At 46.8% G+C, this 19375-nt stretch overlaps 1 protein-coding gene across 1 annotated transcript in view; it reads left to right on the top strand.

Moving 5' to 3' along the window:
- The first annotated feature begins 1501 nt into the window (after nucleotides 1-1501).
- Nucleotides 1502-19375, top strand: part of LOC144134594 (kelch-like protein 10) — a 677760-nt gene continuing 659886 nt past the window's right edge. The window contains exons 1-2 of the mRNA XM_077667481.1: nucleotides 1502-1875; nucleotides 10893-11106. Coding sequence (XP_077523607.1) covers nucleotides 1631-1875; nucleotides 10893-11106 — 459 coding nt within the window. The 5' untranslated portion in view covers nucleotides 1502-1630. The remainder of the gene's footprint in view (nucleotides 1876-10892; nucleotides 11107-19375) is intronic.

Here is a 19375-nt window from a genome sequence, read left to right as displayed (position 1 = left end):
AATGCTACGAGTTTAGGTGGTGGGTGCACGCACAGCTGCCTCCTTCATTTTAACAAATCATCATAAGGATTCTTTAGTGACCAGTGCACGCTGAAATTCATGCCAATATTCATCGGAGCTTGATAATCTTTTTAGCACGATAGCTTTAGGCTCCCGGTTCGACGCTAACCTTACGTTGTCGGACGACAATGCCCCATTGGACGAAAGAGACCGTCACGTCACAGCACTCCTGGCGAATAGTGTTTGGCGTAGACGCCAGAGTTCATATGGTGGTTTGTGGGATATGGCCTGACACTCCACAGCAGTCACTCAGTAACAGAGTGATGTAGTCACTGCATAAATTCTCGTTGGTCCACTGGGTCGTGACGTCATTCCACCACGTTTACCTAATGCCTCTGAAGAAAGAAAAGCAACTGCGCTAAAAAGAAAAATGGTCGAGCTGGGACCTGAACCCCTCCCCTTGGGTCGGAACCGGGCGCGCAACCTATCGGCCACTGATGTACGTTCGTTCGACTTGGTTTAATAGAGGACATAAGGTCCTTGCAGTAAAAAATGAAAATGAATTCAAAAATAAAAATATAGCAAATGAAACGCGTTGGTGATTGCGAAGTGGTACACAAACAGTACCCCGGGCCGCAGAAAGGACTGATTAACGCTATCGCGTCGTACCCCCTAAGGCGGAGCTAAGACTTATTTCTATTTTTTCTATCTCTACTTAGTGCTTCATCGCCGGGGTCAGACCACATAATAATAAAAAAATTGGAGGACGCTTAAGTTTCGTCTTTAAGAGTGAGACGCGCCAGCGTGTCGCAGCGCTGCCGAGGAGTACACGGAACGTCATCGCCCGTTCGGTGCGATGTGTGACCCGTTGGACAATTTAAGGAAAGGACGCCTGTCTCACATATCTCAGCCGACACACAAACCTGACCGTAAGAGAAGGAAGAAAAATGAAATGAACTATTGCTTTTCTCACATTTCTCGCTAGACACCCGGATCGCGCCGTAAGGGAAGGAAAAATCAAGCAATCAATCAGTCCTTAACGATGTCGCTTTAAAATTCCCTCCCTTACGCCGCGGTTCACGTGTCCTCCGAGATGTGCCGTTTTTCGCTCACGGCCAAAGACGCCGATACCGACGACACCGGCTATTCTGCGACACGAGCTCCTTAACGCTGTCGCGTTAAAACAGTGGCTGTATTTGGCAACCAGGGAAGCAGGCTCTAGCGAGCTGGGGCACAAGCAACAACGAAGAAGACAACAGGAGCAATTGCCAACGCGCCGCGTTTAGCGGCGTTCCGAATTTCGGTCAGCAATCTCGCTGTGTTTGATTTCTTGATTTAAATCTGCAAGTCGGTGTTCCTTAAAAAAAAACGTTTTGAGCACCTGTTAATCGCCGCCTGTGTCTTAGCCAACGCCCGCAGTGGGTACGTGCCATTGTCTTCTTGCGGACAACAACAACAACAACAGCGCCACGTAGCGCCTGTCGGTCGCCAGTATCGCTCTTCTTTGGTGCGGGAGCGTGATTCCCGAATCCGCTGCATCCACCGGCCCGCTGCGCTCGGGGCAGGTGGTGGGCGTTCACTCGCTCGCCTCACCCTTCCCGGAAGAATTTCCGAGGCTGAGGAGGTTGGGATGTGCGCCGCCGTCGCTACCGTGGCAGCAGATGCGGCCAAACCGAACAACATGGCCACCGTCTGCCTGACGGCGAGGGCCCTCTTTACCAGCGCTGGAAGAGAAACGGCGTTTACTCCGGGAGCCAGGTCCCGTGTAATGGCCGGCTTGAGGGAGAACAGGAAGACCCGCCAGGACTGCGACGTGGTTTTCAATGTTGCAGGCGGACCAGTGATCTGGGCTCATCGGTTTGTCCTGGCAGCCACGTGAGTTCCGTAGTTCTTCCCGCCGGGATCTTCGTCTAGACTTTCACATGCAACGCTTCAGTGCCATCAGATGATGTCCCCATCGCTTATGCATTTAATGTTTGTTAAGGATGAAATAAGGGCCACATTCTGTGAGTGTTGTTCCTACGGTCAGTTTTTTTCACACGTTCTACAACGGGCACTGTCAGAGTCCATTACGGACCTATCCAGCATTCAGAATTGATGGATTCAATATATGCTACTGGCATATAGAACTTCGTTCACATATTCATTCACAGTCGGCTTCATTGTTAATAACAAAACTGACTGCACTCGAAATTCCCAGTGAATTATACGAATTTTGCACAACGCTTGAGGACGAATTTCTGCGGTACTTTGTTTCAGTTGTAGTCAGGACGAATGGTAGAAGTGCCATGGGATGCTGCGGAAGCCTTACCTCTTTATCTATGGATACAAAAGTGCATATTGAAAAAGAAATGCACAGCTGTCATAGAAAGCTTGCAGATTATAATCCTGACTGCGTCGTTTATGTCATAATCTATGTCGTGCAATTCCCAAGCGGATTTGATTAAAAATGCGCGATGTATGTGCACGTGATTCTGTCTGCGACTTCCCAACACCGCACAGCCGAGTACAATCTTGCCCGTTAGCTGCAAGGATGTCTTTGACATGTTGAGCCGGTTGCGCATCTCCGGCGGATCATCCCAGTGGTCATCTAATCCAGTAGAACACGTTCTTGGGCAAGTTTGTTCATAGCTTGAGCAGATAAGATGAAGCGCAGAAGAACACAGCACACAGGGAAGGAAGACACGAGACAGGCGCTACTTGCAACTGTTTATTGCATTCAAGACCGGCATATTTCACCCTCCGTGGTGGCTCAGTAGTTAGGGCGCTCGGCTACTGATCCGGAGTTCCCGGGTTCGAACCCGACCCCGGCGGCTGCGTTTTTAAGGAGGCAAAACGCTAAGGCACCTGTGTGCTCTATAATGTCAGTGCACGTTAAAGATCCCCAGCTGGTCGAAATTATTCCGGAGCCCTCCACTACGGCACTTCTTTCTTCTTTCACTCCCTCCTTTATTCCTTTCCTTACCGAGCGGTTCAGGTGTCCAACGATATATGAGACAGATAATGCGCCATTTCCTTTCCCCAAAAAACCAATTATATATAACGGCTTATTTATAGCCAAGGGGAAGGCGTGGTGGAAAGGGAGACAAAACAATATAACAAACAACAAATGAAATGACTAGTGCGAGGTGAAGGATACTGCAGAAGGGGGAACAAAAGTGATTCAAATCTTTTTAAACTTATCTAAAGATATACTTTCATTCCTATGAATGACCAGCAATGGGGTGCTGACACATGAACTCCCGCTTTTTCTTATTTGGTGAGGTTCTAGTAGTTCACGGGCAGTCTTATCTTTACTTCTACATAATATCTGAGTTTCTTGGAGCTCTGCTTCACAAATTTTTTGTTCTTCTTTCCCGCAGTCTTTGCAGTGATGTGGCAATTGTGATCCGGCACCAGTTCTTAGCGAGCGTTTATGCTCTGTTAGGCGTTCATTAATGGCCGATGTACAAAGTTTCACAAGTCAGCGGGATGCTGTAAAGTACTCCCACAGCACATTTTAGAAAAGGGTTTACATGCTTTGTTTCGCATTCTGTTGACTTGGCATTTAATAATAATAATAATATAATAATTGGTTTTGGGGTAAAGGAAATGGCGCAGTATCTGTCTCATATATCGTTGGACATCTGAACCACGCCGTAAGGGAAGGGATAAAGGAGAGAGTGAAGGAAGAAAGGAAGAAGAGGTGCTGTAGTGGAGGGCTCCGGAATAATTTCGACCACCTGGGGATCTTTCACGTGCACTGACATCGCAAAGCACACGGGCGCCTTAGCGTTTTTCCTCCATAAAAACGCAGCCGCCGCGGTCGGGTTCGAACCCGGGAACTCCAGAGCAGTAGGCGAGCGCCTAACCACTGAGCCACCGCGGCGGGGCACTACATTTCCAATCTTCCGACGCAGCGATGCAATTTTTCTGGGTGGTGAGAAGACCACCGGGACATTGTATTTTACAGCAACATGCTTAAGATTATGGGTCACCTTGTGGGACTATGGAATGACCACCGGTTTGATTTTTGTTTCAGATTTACATATGATGGTTCATGGTTTATGGGGGTTTAACGTCCCATAGCGACTCAGGCTATGAGAGACGCCGTATTGAAGGGTTCCGGAAATTTCGACCGCCTGGGGTTCTTTAACGTGCACTGACATCGCACAGTACACGGGCCTCTAGAATTTCGCCTCCATCGAAATTCGACAGCCGCGGCCGGGATCGAACCCGCGTCTTTCGGGCCAGCAGCCGAGCGCCGTAACCACTCAGACACCGCGGTGGCAAGATTTACATATAAAATACATACAATTTTACATATGAACTAGCGAAAGAAAACAAATTACTCAGGAGTAAAACCAGTCGAAAGACGGGACACAGCGAAGAGACGAGGCACACACACGACGACTAGACTAGCAACTGTGCTTGTTAGAAGAAAACAGACTCCCAGGAAAAGTGGCAAAGTTTGCGCAGCTCAGTTAACAGCAATCTACATCAAAAGATAAGCTGTAATCTAACGCCGTTGCGAAAGAAAGCTAAGTTCCTTCTGCATGAGGTAGACAGAAGGACTGCTGATACAATCATCTCCTTGAATACTAATGAAGAACGCTTCGAGGATTTCGCGCTCAACTTTTCCCTTGCCTCTGCCGACAATACTAACATTGGAAAATAGCGCGTAGCAACCGCATTCCCGGCAATGTCGAAGCAAGTTAGCGCCGTCAGTAGGGGACAGAGAGTTGTGGTGTTCTCTTAGCCAGTCATTAATACATCGGCCTGTCTGCCCAATGTACACTTTTTCGCAGGTCAACGGAATTTTATAAACAACACCTGTGCCACAGTTGACGTAGCGGTTTTCATGTTGCGTCGAACAAACCGGCCGATAAGTCCTGCCACGTGCAACACGTGAGCACAGGCGTGAAAGCTTGCAGGGAGCTGAAAACACAGCATTGACGCCCTGCTTTCCGGCGACCTTTTTGATGGTGTGGGCGACTTTATGCACATAAGGCATGACTTCAAAATTTCTCTTTTCCACTGTCTTTGGGTAAACCCTTTTGACGTCTCGAACCTTTATCTTTTGCAGGAGCGTTTCGGCCACTGCCCTCAGAAGTTCTTTTGGAAAACCGGCCGCCTCCAAACGTTCATACTGGTTATAGAAGCTAGTCTTCATGCTGTGGTGGCAACTCTTTTGCAGTGCATTACGGAAGCAGTTAGTAGCAATCCCCCTCTTGATAATCATGGAATGAGCTGACGAATACGGTAATAAGGACCTTTTAGTTCTAGGCATGAAGCACCAGCAAACATGGCCATCGTCACGAAATGTTAATTGAAGTTCTAAAAATCTAATCGAGTGGTTAGCGGGTAATTCATATGTAAAACTGAGGGCACTCGAGCAAGCTTTAAAAGCTGTCAAAATCTGGTTTACAACCACATGCAATGAGTCACTGGGTGAAAGATTCAAAAGAATCAGGAAATCATCAACATATCTAAAAATTCTGCACACATATTTGTCAAAAAGAACGCCTTGCAACGTGTTGTGAAACTTTGCTAAAAATATATGGCAGAATACTGGTGCTACGCTTGCCCCAATACAGATTCCTTTTTTCTGCACGTACATTTCATCCTTAAAATCAACAACTGTGGAAGAAAGATAAATCGTTAACAGCTCAAGGAACGTATCCACAGAAACGCCACAAGCATTTTGAAAGGCGACTTGACACTGCTGTTCAATCAGCTCACGCACCGCAACAAATAGATCACCATGGGGGATGCTGTAAAACAAGTCCTCAATGTCAACGGAAAACGCACTGTTGTCTCCAGGGATGTCTTTGTCCAGAATTTCAATCACTGCAGCCGTGCTCGCAACACAGTAAGGGTCCTGAACAGTGATGGACTGTAGATGTCTCTGCAAATACTGGCCCACTAACTTCTGCCACGTGCCTGCCTCTGTCACAATGGCTCTCAATGGGCAGTGAGCCTTGTGCGTTTTTGCAGAGAAAAACACGCGGAGGCGATTCCCTTTGCAATTCTTCACCCTTTGAGACAGCTGTCCACGTTGTTGGCCAACAGAAGTCTCATAGCTGCGGACTTCAATTTCGAGGAGTTGCGCTTCGCAGGCTGGAAGTTCCTGTCAATGGCCGCCAAGGCCTTCTCACCAAACGCGCCCGTGGGAAGCACCACAAAATCGCCTTCTTTATCCGCCTGAAGAAGTGTCAACTCGTCTTCTGTGAAGTAGTCCACAACTCGGTGAAGAATGTGGTTACTGTGCCGTTTCTGCTTTCCATCTGCATTGCAAACGGCGTCTATACCTTCAGAAAGGCACCTCTGCTTCTCACCTTTGTCGGCTTTCTGTGCTACACGGTGTGCAGTAGCAAGAAGTTCGTGGCTGCTGACACTTGGTTCCAAACTGTACTTAGGCCCTTTCTGTAGAAGCTGATCGATTTCTTCGGTCACCGATGCTCCATTGAGGTAAGTGACAGAACCTTTGTGCACCTTAGGCCGTTCCTTTTTAGGCAAGAGCCTTCGCACCTGATTCCAGTAAGCCTCAGTTGCCTGGGCTGCCAAGCGTCGGTGTTCCTGAAGGCAGCGAACGCCGGGGAGTTCACCACGTCCAGTGAAGCACAAAACACGAAGCCAATCATGCAATAGTCTCACCTGCCTCCAACACTCTGATTTCCAAATCTTGACTATCCGCTTCCAATGCCCCGACGATGGTTCCAAGAGGCCGAAGAACGCGACGAGCTCTTTGGGCGCCGAATTCACCCTGAGGCAATGGGACAGTTTGGAACCAAGTGTCAGCAGCCACGAACTTCTTGCTACTGCACACCATGTAGCAGAGAAAGCCGACAAAGATGAGAAGCAGAGGTGCCTTTCTGAAGGTATAGACGCCGTTTGCAATGCAGATGGAAAGCAGAAACGGCACAGTAACCACATTCTTCACCGAGTTGTGGACTACTTCACAGAAAACGAGTGACACTTCTTCAGGCGGATAAAGAAGGCGGTTTTGTGGTGCTTCCCACGGGCGCGTTTGGTGAGAAGGCCTTGGCGGCCATTGACAGGAACTTCAAGCCTGCGAAGCGCAACTCCTCGAAATTGAAGTCCGCAGCTATGAGACTTCTGTTGGCCAACAACCTGGACAGCCTGTCTCAAAGGGTGAAGAATTGCAAAGGGAATCGCCTCCGCGTGTTTTTCTCTGCAAAAACGCACAAGGCTGACTGCCCTTTGAGAGCCATTGTGACAGAGGCAGGCACGTGGCAGAAGTTAGTGGGCCAGTATTTGCAGAGACATCTACAGTCCATCACTGTTCAGGACCCTTACTGCGTTGCGAGCACGGCTGCAGTGATTGAAGTTCTGGACAAAGACATCCCTGGACCCAACAGTGTGTTTTCCATTGACATTGAGGACTTGTTTTACAGCATCCCCCATGATGATCTATTTGTTCCGGTGCGTGAGCTGATTGAACAGCAGGGTCAAGTCACCCTTCAAAATGCTTGTGGCGTTTCTGTGAATACGTTCCTTGAGCTGTTAACGATCTATCTTTCTTCCACAGTTGTTGATTTTAACGATGGCATGTACGTGCAGAAAAAAGGAATCTGTATTGGGGCAAGCGTAGCACCAGTATTCTGCCATATATTTTTAGCAAAGTTTGACAACACGTTGCAAGGCGTTCTTCTTGACAAACATGTGTGCAGAATTTTTAGATATGTTGATGATTTCCTGATTCTTTTGAATCTTTCACCCAGTGACTCATTGCATGTGGCTGTAAACCAGATTTTGACAGCTTTTAAAGCTTGCTCGAGTGCCCTCAGTTTTACATATGAACTACCCGCTAACCACTCGATTAGATTTTTAGAACTTCAATTAACATTTCGTGACGATGGCCATGTTTGCTGGTGCTTCATGCCTAGAACTAAAAAGTCCTTATTACCGTATTCGTCAGCTCATTCCAAGATTGTCAAGAGGGGGATTGCTACTAACTGCTTCCGTAATGCACTGCAAAAGAGTTGCCACCACAGCATGAAGACTAGCTTCTATAACCAGTATGAATGTTTGGAGGCGGCCGGTTTTCCAAAAGAACTTCTGAGGGCAGTGGCCGAAACGCTCCTGCAAAAGATAAAGGTTCGAGACGTCAAAAGGGTTTACCCAAAGACAGTGGAAAAGAGAAATTTTGAAGTCATGCCTTATGTGCATAAAGTCGCCCACACCATCAAAAAGGTCGCCGGAAAGCAGGGCGTCAATGTTGTGTTTTCAGCTCCCTGCAAGCTTTCACGCCTGTGCTCACGTGTTGCACGTGGCAGGACTTATCGGCCGGTTTGTTCGACACAACATGAAAACCGCTACGTCAACTGTGCCATAGGTGTTGTTTACAAAATTCCGTTGACCTGCCAAAAAGTGTACATTGGGCAAACAGGCCGATGTATTAATGACAGACTAAGAGAACACCACAACTCTCTGTCCCCTACTGACGGCGCTAACTTGCCTCGACATTGCCGGGAATGCAGTTGCTACCCGCTATTTTCCAATGTTAGTATTGTCGGCAGAGGCAAGAAAGAAGTTGAGCGCGAAATCCTCGAAGCGTTCTTCATTAGTGTTCAAGGAGATGATTGTATCAGCAGTCCTTCTATCTACCTCATGCAGAAGGAACTTAGCTTCCTTTCGCAACGTCGTTAGATTACAGCTTATCTTTTGATGTAGATTGCTGTTAACTGAGCTGCGCAAACTTTGCCACTTTTCCTGGGAGTCTGTTTTCTTCTAACAAGCACAGTTGCTAGTCCAGTCGTCGTGTGTGTACCTCGTCTCTTCGCTGTGTCCCTTCTTTTGACTGGTTTTACTCCTGAACATGTACCAACTGACCCAGATTTCAAGACTACAACAAATTACTGTTTTTAGATATTGACATAACCATTACTGACGAAGGTGTTTGCTGGATGTATCGTCCTTGTGCCCGCAAAGAATTGTTGCCGTACAAGTCGACTCACTCTGAAACTGTGAAACGTGCCATTGCCATCATGTGCCTTGATTCAGCCCTAAAGAACTCGTGCTGTCATAAAGTACAGGAAAGCTTTGACGTACAGATAAAAAAGCTTGAACAGGCCGGACTTCCTTCTCTAGTGATTAGTTCTGTGACAGAATATTTGCTGAAAAAGGAAAAAAAGAAAGAGAATAAAAGAACGAGGAAGGTGAAGTAACTGAAAAGAAAATAAAGCCTCTGGTGATTCCATACTCCCGCAAAGCGCTCATAATCTTAAGCATGTTTCCGTGAAATACAAAGTCCCGGTGGTCTTCTCTGCACCCAGAAAACTTGCATTGCGGTGTCGGAATGGTGGAAATGATAATGCCACGTCAACAGAATGCGAAACTAAGCATGCAAACCCTTTTCTGAAATGTGCGGGGGGGGGGGGGGGTAGTTTATAGCATCCCGCTGACTCGTGGAAAGGTACTCATGGGCCATTAATGAACGCCTAACGGAGCATAAACGCTCGCTAAGAACTGGTGCCGGATCACAATTGCCACGTCACTGCAAGGACTGCGGCAAAGAAGAACAAAATATTTGTGAAGCAAAGCTCCAAGAAACTCAGATATTATCTAGAGGTAAAGATAAGATTGCCCGCGAACTACTAGAACCTCAACGAATAAGAAAAAGTGGGAGTTCATGTGTCAGCACTCCATCGCTGGTCATTCATAAGAATGAAAGTATATTTTTAGATAAGTTTAAAAAGACTTGAATCACTTTTGTCCACCCCCCCCCCCCTGTAGTATCCTTCCCCTCGCACTAGTCATTTACCTGTTGTTTGTTATATTGTTTTTGTCTCCCCCTTTCCTCCACGCCTTCTTCTTGGCTATAAATGAGCCGTTCGTGAATCCAATAAACAGTTGCAAGTAGCGCCTGTCTCGTGTCTTTCTTTTCCTGTGTGCCGTGTTTTTGTTCGCTTCATCTACTCAAGGTCATTTATTCCGCCCCTATCGCATTTCTCATTCTCACGAAATTGTTGTCGAAACTGTACTCTAAGCGCGTTTTATTGATATCAGATTAAAATTGCAGGGGATACTTAAGGTGATGACGCGATAGAGCTATTGAGATGATTCTTATGTAAGCGGAATTGGTCTCTCTCAACTTTGCACTCATAGGTTCTTGGGAGTCCTAACTCCACTCCATCCGCAAGCGGTCAAAGAATGCACCATGATCCTGCGATGGCAGGCGCTGCCACCGGTGGGGCTTGTGCTACCCGAGTAGCTCTTGCCGAGCAACCTCTCGTGATCAATCATTCATGTAACAGCCACCTGCCACGGTAGTCAGTTTGCTCACCATCCAGCGAGCAGGTTGTGGCAAGCACAAGTGACTAAGGTAGCCCGCCCAGGCTGTTTTTCCGGTTGGTCGCCATACGGGCCATCCTATGCCACCTATTTTTCGATTACAACGCGAACTCCGACGCCGACAGCGCCGACACCGGATGTTATGGGCAACGGGGCCTTTAAAACTACCGCCTTAAATTTTAATAAAACCTAATAAAATTGAAAGCAACGTCTTTGTCAGGTGCCGCTGTCTTCGGCCTCGCATTCGGGAACTTCGGTGCTGTCTGTATCAGAGCACCGCCAGTAGACAGCTTTCAGGATACAGCTGTCCCCATGTCTTACAGGCCGCGTTTCTTGTAACACAGAAGAAGCAGAAGAGCAGCCACAAAATTAATGAATTTCTACGCACTGCCCACGGAAATATTTTTTCAGGAACATCGCTGGGCAAAGTGTGTTCGCGTAGCTTTGCAGCGCGAACTGTAATGTATCAAGGTGCAGAAAAAAAATGTAGTGCATGCTTGCTGTATTGACACCGGGCATTGAATCGACGAATGATACAATAACGCAGTGGCGTGTTAGTTCTGCCGGTAGCTTCTCACATACCTCAAACTCTGCAGATACTCTGGCTGCGACATCCTTTACACCACGGCGCTTACCAGTGATAAGACACCGCAGCTGCAGGAGTGGGTGCCACCCATCTGCGTGATTGTAACCGACCTGACGAGCGACATGCTCGAGCTGCTCGTCGACTTCGCCTACTGCGCGCCCCTGCAGGAACACGTCGGGCTTCACAACGCCACCCGAGTGCTCGAGGTGGCCGAGAAGTACAACGTAAGTCGGGAGCACTTAGCAACTCATAGAAAACTTTAGGAACAAGTAGTGAGACGGGAATGGCTGCCAAAGAAAAGGACAACGATAAATGATTGGAAACGACGGGCACTACCACTAGATGCGATTACCACCTACTTATAGGCCGTTTCAAGTGAAGATTGTGATAGTACGAACATGTGCAGCATATCGCTACGCTGTACTGAATAGTCCTAGTTGCTCAGACCGCATCTTGTGCAGCGATCCATTACCGTGGTCCCAATGTCGTGACTAAGCTCGGCGTGAATGCTGGAGAGAGTTGTGGACAAGACAGCTATTGCTGGATAGGGTGAGGTGTCTCCAGTTCTCAATTTGAAGGCGGGATGATTATCAAAGCGTAGGAATGAAAGACAGTTTTCGACAACGTGGGGATCTTTAGTGTGCACTGACATCGCACAGCACATGGACGCCTTTTAAAAGGCTCAAGACTTGCTTGGCTCACGAATGGCAGGGACGGATGTTGTAGACGGAAGTTTTCCACACGGACTGTCAGTAATAAGCTGTATGGTATTTAAAATAAAATCTAAAATGTCTAACTTAAAAGCAAAAATAAAAATAAGAAATGGAAACGAATAAAGATAAATGTGAACTAAAAAATACAAGGCAAAATGAAAGGAAGGTATTGAAATAAAAGAAAATAAAAATAGCAAGAAATAAAAATGAAAACTGAAAGGAGGAACAGAGAACAAAAATTTGGCAGTGGTTCAGATTTGATTAAACTTGGAGTAAAGCAATAGGGACAGCTGGCCGAGTGGAACTTGCTCAGTTGAACTGCAAAGACTTTTGGCGCTCCCTTTTTCTGGGCGTTCCGTGTTCATCTTCATCCCTCTTGACACGGCGCATGCGCACAGCTGTTGCAGCTCGGTTTCGCCGGCGCGGCCGGCAGCAGCAGCTGCTCCGCATCACGCCACCAAACACGTGACTAACCACGTGACCAGCCATGGCGATGGCAGCTGCTCCGCACCACGTGACAGCGTGGCATCGCAGCCACAGCGTGACGGCGCCGCCACGCTGAAGGCTCGAAATGCTACCCTATTGTAGCTATCGCTACAAAAGGGAACGTTTTTGATTTCCGCTCGTAAGCAGATCTAAGTGAAATCCAGAAATTTTTTGCGTTTCGATGGAGAAAATAATAATTATAATAATAATAATTGGTTTTGGGGGGAAAGGAAATGGCGCAGTATCTGTCTCATATATATCGTTGGACACCTGAACCGCGCCGTCAAGGAAGGGATAAAGGAGGGAGTGAAAGAAGAAAGGAAGAAGAGGTGCCGTAGTGGAGGGCTGCGGAATAATTTCGACCACCTGGGGATCTTTAACGTGCACTGACATCGCACAGCACACGGGCGCCTTAGCGTTTTTCCTCCATAAAAACGATGGAGAAAATAAAAATTGGTTTTTGCGGAAAGGAAATGGCGCAGTATCTGTCTCACATATCGGCGGACACCTGAGCCACGCCGTAAGGGTCGGGATAAAGGAGAGAGTGAAAGAAGAAAGGAAGAAAGAGGTGCAATAGTGGAGGTGTCTGGAATAATTTCTACCACGCGGTGATCTTTAACGTGCACTGACATCGCTCAGCACACGGGCGCCTTAGCGTTTCGCGTCCATCGAAACGCAACCGCCGCGGTCGGGTTCGAACACTGGAACTACGGTTCAGTAGCCCAGTTCCCCACCCACTGAACCATCGCGGCGGGGTGTTTCGATGGAGGCGAAACGCATAAAGGCGCCCGTGTGCTGTGCATGTCCGTGCATTAAAGATCCCCAGGTGGTCGAAATTATTCTCGACGCTTCACTTCGCGCCCCGCCGTGGTGGCTCAGTGGTTAGGGCGCTCGACTACTGATCCGGAGTTACCGGGTTCGAACCCGACCGCGGCGGCTGCGTTTTTATGGAGGAAAAACGCTAAGGCGCCCGTGTGCTGTGCGATGTCAGTGCACGTTAAAGATCCCCAGGTGGTCGAAATTATTCCGGAGCCCTCCACTACGGACCTATTTGTTCCTCTCTTCTTTCACTCCCTCCTTTATCCCTTTCCTTACGGCGCGGTTCAGGTGTCCAACGATATATGAGACAGATACTGCGCCATTTCCTTTCCACCAAAAACCAATTATTATTATTATTATTATTCACTTCGGCACCATTTTTTGCGTTTCTTCTTTCACTCCCTCCTTTATCCTTTGCATACTGCGTGGTTCGGGTGTCCACCGAGATAGGTGAGGTAGTTATTGCTCCATTTTCTTTCCTCTAAAACCAATTTTAAAGTCAGTTTCTAGGAGTAAACGGCATCACTTGAATTCTTTTTATGTCGAAGTTTAGCTACGCTAGATAACTATACAGCGCATGCGATGCCTTGACTGGCGGCAGGATTAGTAATTGCCAACGTTTTTGTTTAGCTCTGGTATTATGACAGCGCAGTAAAGAGTTGCCTGAGTCAGCACTTAAAGCCTCTTTGAGGAGCGGTGAACATGCTAAGCCAGTTATGGTTACAATGGTCCGGTCATACTGGAACATTCCTCATGAGCCACCCTTATAGAATAATGGGAATATACAGTGATTACCATATAAGGAAGTTTAATCAAGCCTTGACCGTTTATTGTGTTTTCCTTGTCATTTTCATTCCCTTTCTAAGGAATTTTTACACGATCATCACTTTGGCCAGCCTTAATTCTGAGCTTACTTAACATCCCAATATGGAGTGCAAAAATGTGTTCAAGCAATGCACTTAGAGGGAGTATGTACTTGTCCCGTACTTCATTCTATTTCCGTGATTCGTAGTAACTCTGCCAAGCCAGAGGAAGTGCATGCGCTCATCAGGAGTAGGCGAACTGCCTTTTAGTAAGAAACCAGAAAAAGTATTTATTAGCGATCCCGGCCACTATAATGCGGTTACCGGCTTCATATCGGCAAGAGCGGCTAAAGTTCGCGGACACAATTATAAAGCGTCTGAATTTTGCAGCTCTTTCCCGGCTTCCGAGACCAGCGACACGTGCCAGCACAACTGCTATGCCCTTGGGCATCTAGCAATTGACCTTGACACGGACTACGGCGTCGCTGGAGTGGAGCACAGCATAGAGGCACAAGCTTCGTCAACAAGAAAGCATATCGGCAGCAGCGGCGAAAGCTCGCGGACACAATTCTAAAGCGTCTGAATTTCGCAGCTCTCTTTTCCGGCTTCCGAGACCAGCGACACATGCCAGAACAACTGCTACGGCCCTTGGGCGTCTACTGAAGGACCGTGACACGGATTACGGCGGCGCTGGAGTGGAGCACAGTAGAAAGGCACTAGCTTCGTCAACAAGGAAGCCTATAGGCAACAGAGACGAAAGCTCGTGGACATAATTCTAAAGCGTCTGAATTTTCAGCTCCCATTCCCAGCTTCCTCCCCGCAGGGGGCGGGGGGGAGGGGGGGGGGGGGCGTCTGCAGCGTGCAGACGTTGGTGAGTGGCGACACCACGGTTTCCCGAGCATCCGCAGGGACATCCCCGCAGGGGGATGATGGTGAACAATGTATAACCACGGACCGGAGCACCTGCGCCTAGCCGCGCGTGGCATTGCCGTGTCTGTGCAAAAGGGGATCCTGGTGGTTGAGCCGATGCTGAGCGGTTGGGCTTTAAGGCACCTCGGCGGAGGCAACACACCACTTTGGCCCCAGCTTCCTGTAGACGGCACCTCCTGCCTGACCCGACCGGGAGAAATCGGCAGTCGCCTTTTCCTGTGCACCCCTTAATCTTTCCCTTTCCTGTCCCTTCCTCACAACTCTCCGGTTCACTCCTCCCTTCTCGGTTTTTTTTTCTTCCTTTTCTGGCGGCCAGTGTTAACATTGTGTGGGGAAGCTACTCACAGTTGCTCCATATTTATATAGTCGTGTTGTACAGCGGACGTGGGTAGAACTTGCTTGCAAGGTCCTGTCCCGTCCCCTCATTTGGCTCCATGGTGGGTGGCTGGCACCACAGCCGAACAACACTTTTTTTCATGGCTCCTTCTTTCCCACCAAACGATTGCCCTCACAAAAGAGGGTAAAACGAAGCAAATGACTTCTTTCAGAAAAAGAAGGTAAGCTTTCCAAAGTATCATGCGGTACACAGCGAAGTCGAAGAAACACCATCGAGAATTTTGTCTCCCTTCATAGTATCTAAGTCCGTGACACGTGCCTTCGGCTCAGGTTCCAACGTAACCAAACTGGCCAGTGGTGATTTGCTACTTGAGCTGCAAACTAATGTGCAGCATTCCAAACTTCCGAACATTGTGACCATATGGGAAATCTCTGTTTCTATCACAGCTCATAGATCCCTTAGCACAATCCGTGGAGTTATCTCGAAGAGATGCTCGTTGAACTGCGCACAGTCAAGGACAGTGTCAAGTTTTGCTCAGAGACATGTGATAATGTGAGAAATTAAGAAAGACATTAAAGAACTGAAGGAAGACATGAAACAAATGATTCGAAAAACAGAGAACTTGAAGAGAAAAATCTGACCTTGCAGGCTGGAGTTGACGAACTAGAACAGTAAGTACCAAATGTCGAACGATCTAGAAATTTAAGGACTACCTGAAAGCTGTAATGAAGTGGCTGCAGGTAAAACCATAGATGAGACACTGGGTGAGGAACTGACAGATGCCGATACTGACATATGGCACAAAGTTGGATGTGCGAATTCCAGTGACAAAAACGTAATCATCCGCTTCACTCGTAGGTCCAAGCGAAATAGCATCTTGGCAAAGGCACGGAAGACAGGCCTAACAACTGAGTCCCTTGAATTTGATGGTCCAAGCAAGTTAGTTCTTGCTAATGAACAACTTGGTTTAGATTGGTGTAGGGGGGTTTAACGTCCCAAAGAGACTCGGGCTATGAGAGACGCTTAATGAACATCTTACTCGAACAAATAAATTGCTGCTTGGCGCTGCTATTTCTCGTAAGAAGACAGCAGGCTGGAAGTTTGTTTGGACGAGCAATGGCAAAATTCTTGCAAGGCAAAGCGAAACATCAAAGGTTCTACGCATAACGTCAATGCGTGATTTGGATCTCATGACGTCTGCAACTGGAGATTCTTCCGCAACTGTAGACTCCTCATGAGTTAAAATGGGTGGCAACTGTCGAAAACTTCGACAAACACCAAAATGCTGTTCCAGTTCTTTCCACTGATTTAAAAACACACCTTGGAATTTACAATCGTTTCCACGCTCCCCTGAAATGGTTTCATATTAATGCCCGGTCTCTTTGCTAAAAAATTTATGAATTTTCCATGCTACTGGCAAGTTTTGGTTTCGACTTTGATGTGCTCATGATATCGGAGATGTGGTATGTAAATGACCAGGTGTTCACGCTTCCCTCATACGAAACTTTTTTCCTAAATCGTCAAACTAAACGGAAAGGCGGTGGTGTGTACCAGCTGGTGAATCTATCCGTGAAGTGTGAACTGCTTCCAGAGCTAAGCTTGATGACTGATTGTTGCGAAGTTCACGCAGTTCTCAGCAACTTTACTGTTTTCTCAGTTTTTTACCGCCCTCCCAGTGGTGATGCGAATGCTTTCATGGAAAGGCTGGACTCCCTGTTTCATTTCATTGATGATAAGAAGTATAACATTGCATGGGGAGGTGATTTTAACATTGATATGTTGTGTCATAATACTATTCAGAACATTTTTGAAATTCTCCTTTCCTCAAATGGCTGCTCAAACATAATAAGAGAATCCACTCGCATTACTTCCAATAAGACAACGCTGCTTGACCTTTTTGTTACTAATTTTGATATAGCCCACATTAAGAGTGGTGTAATCTGCTGCGACATTAGTGACCGCATGTGAATTTATATGAGTGAAGAAAAACATCGTACAAAGAGGTTGTCAGATCAGCCTTATTACCGCCAAATATTCACTCAGCATAAACTGAACACCTTCTGCAGAGCAGTAGAAAATGAGAGATGGGATGACATTTGTTCTATAATGTGTTGTAATAATAATAATAATAATTGGTTTTTGGAGGGGAAAGGAAATGGCGCAGTATCTGTCTCATATATCGTTGGACACCTGAACCGCGCCGTAAGGGAATGGATAAAGAAGGGAGTGAAAGAAGAAAGGACGAAGAGGTGCCGTAGTGGAGGGCTCCGGAATAATTTCGACCACCTGGGGATCTTTAACGTGCACTGACATCGCACAGCACACGGGCGCCTTAGAGTTTTTCCTCCATAAAAACGCAGCCGCCGCGGTCGGGTTCGAACCCGGGAACTCCGGATCAGTAGTCGAGCGCCCTAACCACTGAGCCACCGCGGCGGGTTGTTGTAATAGCGCACACCACACCTTTTAATGCAAGTTTATCGCTCTGTATCAAAATAATTTCCTCCTTACGAAGGCAACAAAGCGAAGAATTAGGAAGCCATAGATTTCATCGTCTTTGTTGCATCGCATCGAGGTAAAAATTAAATTTTACTGGAAAGTAATCAAAACGAGAGAGCCTGATGACTGGACACAGCCCAACGCTTATCGTAACCAATTAAACCGCGATATTAGAACCGCTAAGGACTGTTACTGTTACTACAGTGATATCTTTTGAGAGTAGCGGAGATTGTACGGATATACTGTGGAAACAGCTTTCCAACATCATTAACCCTTCAAGTATTACCAAAGCTCCTGATATTTTAATGGTTAATGGTGTTGAGATGAGTAGGTACGACGTGGCTAATGCGTTTAATGATTCCTTCCTTGATAACTCGCGGTCACAAGATAGCCCGGAAGCGATGGAATTTTTCCAGACTGACAACCTGCAGAGTGTTTTTCTTACTGCAGTTGAGAGTTAAGGAGCTAGATCAATCTTCTGAGAACTACACAATAGCCCATCGCGTGATGCGGACGGACTTCAAATTTCTCCTGTTAAGTATGTTATAGACGTTATTTCACCCTAACTCGTATCTTTAATCTGTGTCATACAACTGGTACGCTTCCCACGGAGATGGAAGTTGCTAGAGTACTGCCTGTATTTAAAAAAAGGTGATCGCAATAATATCGCCAACTATAGACCAATATTCCTTCTACAAGTTTTTTTCCAAATGTCTTGAAAAACAGGTCGCTAAACACCTGCACCAATTTTTTGATCGCCAAGCTATTATCACCCGCTCTCAACACGGTTTTCAGAAAGGCTTTTCTACTGACTGCATTGGTGGCCCAAAAAGAATGTATCTTAGAAAACTTTGAAGAAAAAGAGATTACACTTAGGTTTTCATACACTTTAAAGAAGCATTCGACAGCATTAGTCATGATACTCTTCTTGAGAAAATTCAGAGATATGGTATCAGGGGCCATGTGCTAGAACTAATTCGTTCTTCTCTTTCTCACAGATATCAATATGTCGATAACAATGGATGTTCCTTGCACATGACTCAAATCAGATCTGGCATCCCGCGAGGTAGTATCTTAGGTCCACTTCTGTTTAATTTGTACATCAATGATATTACCACTATTAATATTAATGCATACTTTTAATATATGCGGACGACACAAGCATATTCTTCAGTGGATACAACTCTGATGACCTCATTATCTTTGCAAATAAGGCGCTTTCAGCGCTTGTCTACTGGGTAAACACTAATGCTCTACAGACAAATGTTTCGAAAACGAAAGCAATGTTCTTTCGTCCGAAAGGAAAAATATTAGGTTTCTCCAGACAAATTTGCTATGCCTCGAGTAGTATACAATTTGTTAACAGCTTGAAAACCTTAGGAATCTGGTTTACGGAAAAACTGCTCTGGGATACACATATTGTTCATATATGCCTTAAGGTTGCTCGTGAAGTTGGCGTACTATCACGGTATCGCCATTTTTTCTCTACCTCAATTAAACTGCTTCTGTTTAAAACTCTCATGTCACATTTGCATTACTGCAACCTAGTTTTGGGAACTGCTCCAAAGACCACTCTTCAAAATATTTACCTCCTTCAAAAGAAGGCCTTAAGAATTTTTTTCGACCAACCATATGAGTGTCCTTCGGCAGCCCTTTTTTACAACAGTAACGTGCCGAGAATATTGTCGCCGACAAACGTAGGGCGGCACGAAAAGGGGCTTTTTTTAATCCGAAGGCCAGTAACCCAGCAGCGCGCGTTCGAACGGGAACGTCCTCTTCTTCGCTCCCACACGAGCCCAGTAATGCCGCTCGGCCGCATGGCGGCGCTCGCATAATGTGAGCAGTGTGGCATTGCCCCCCTCCTTTCAAGAGGCATCGCCTCGATGCCTCCGGCAAGGGGGATAAAGAG

The sequence above is a fragment of the Amblyomma americanum genome, chromosome 5 (genome assembly GCF_052857255.1).
Source record: "Amblyomma americanum isolate KBUSLIRL-KWMA chromosome 5, ASM5285725v1, whole genome shotgun sequence".
Taxonomy (NCBI): domain Eukaryota; kingdom Metazoa; phylum Arthropoda; class Arachnida; order Ixodida; family Ixodidae; genus Amblyomma; species Amblyomma americanum.
Note: the sequence above shows the minus strand (reverse complement) of the source record. Positions and strands in the feature narration are given on the sequence as shown.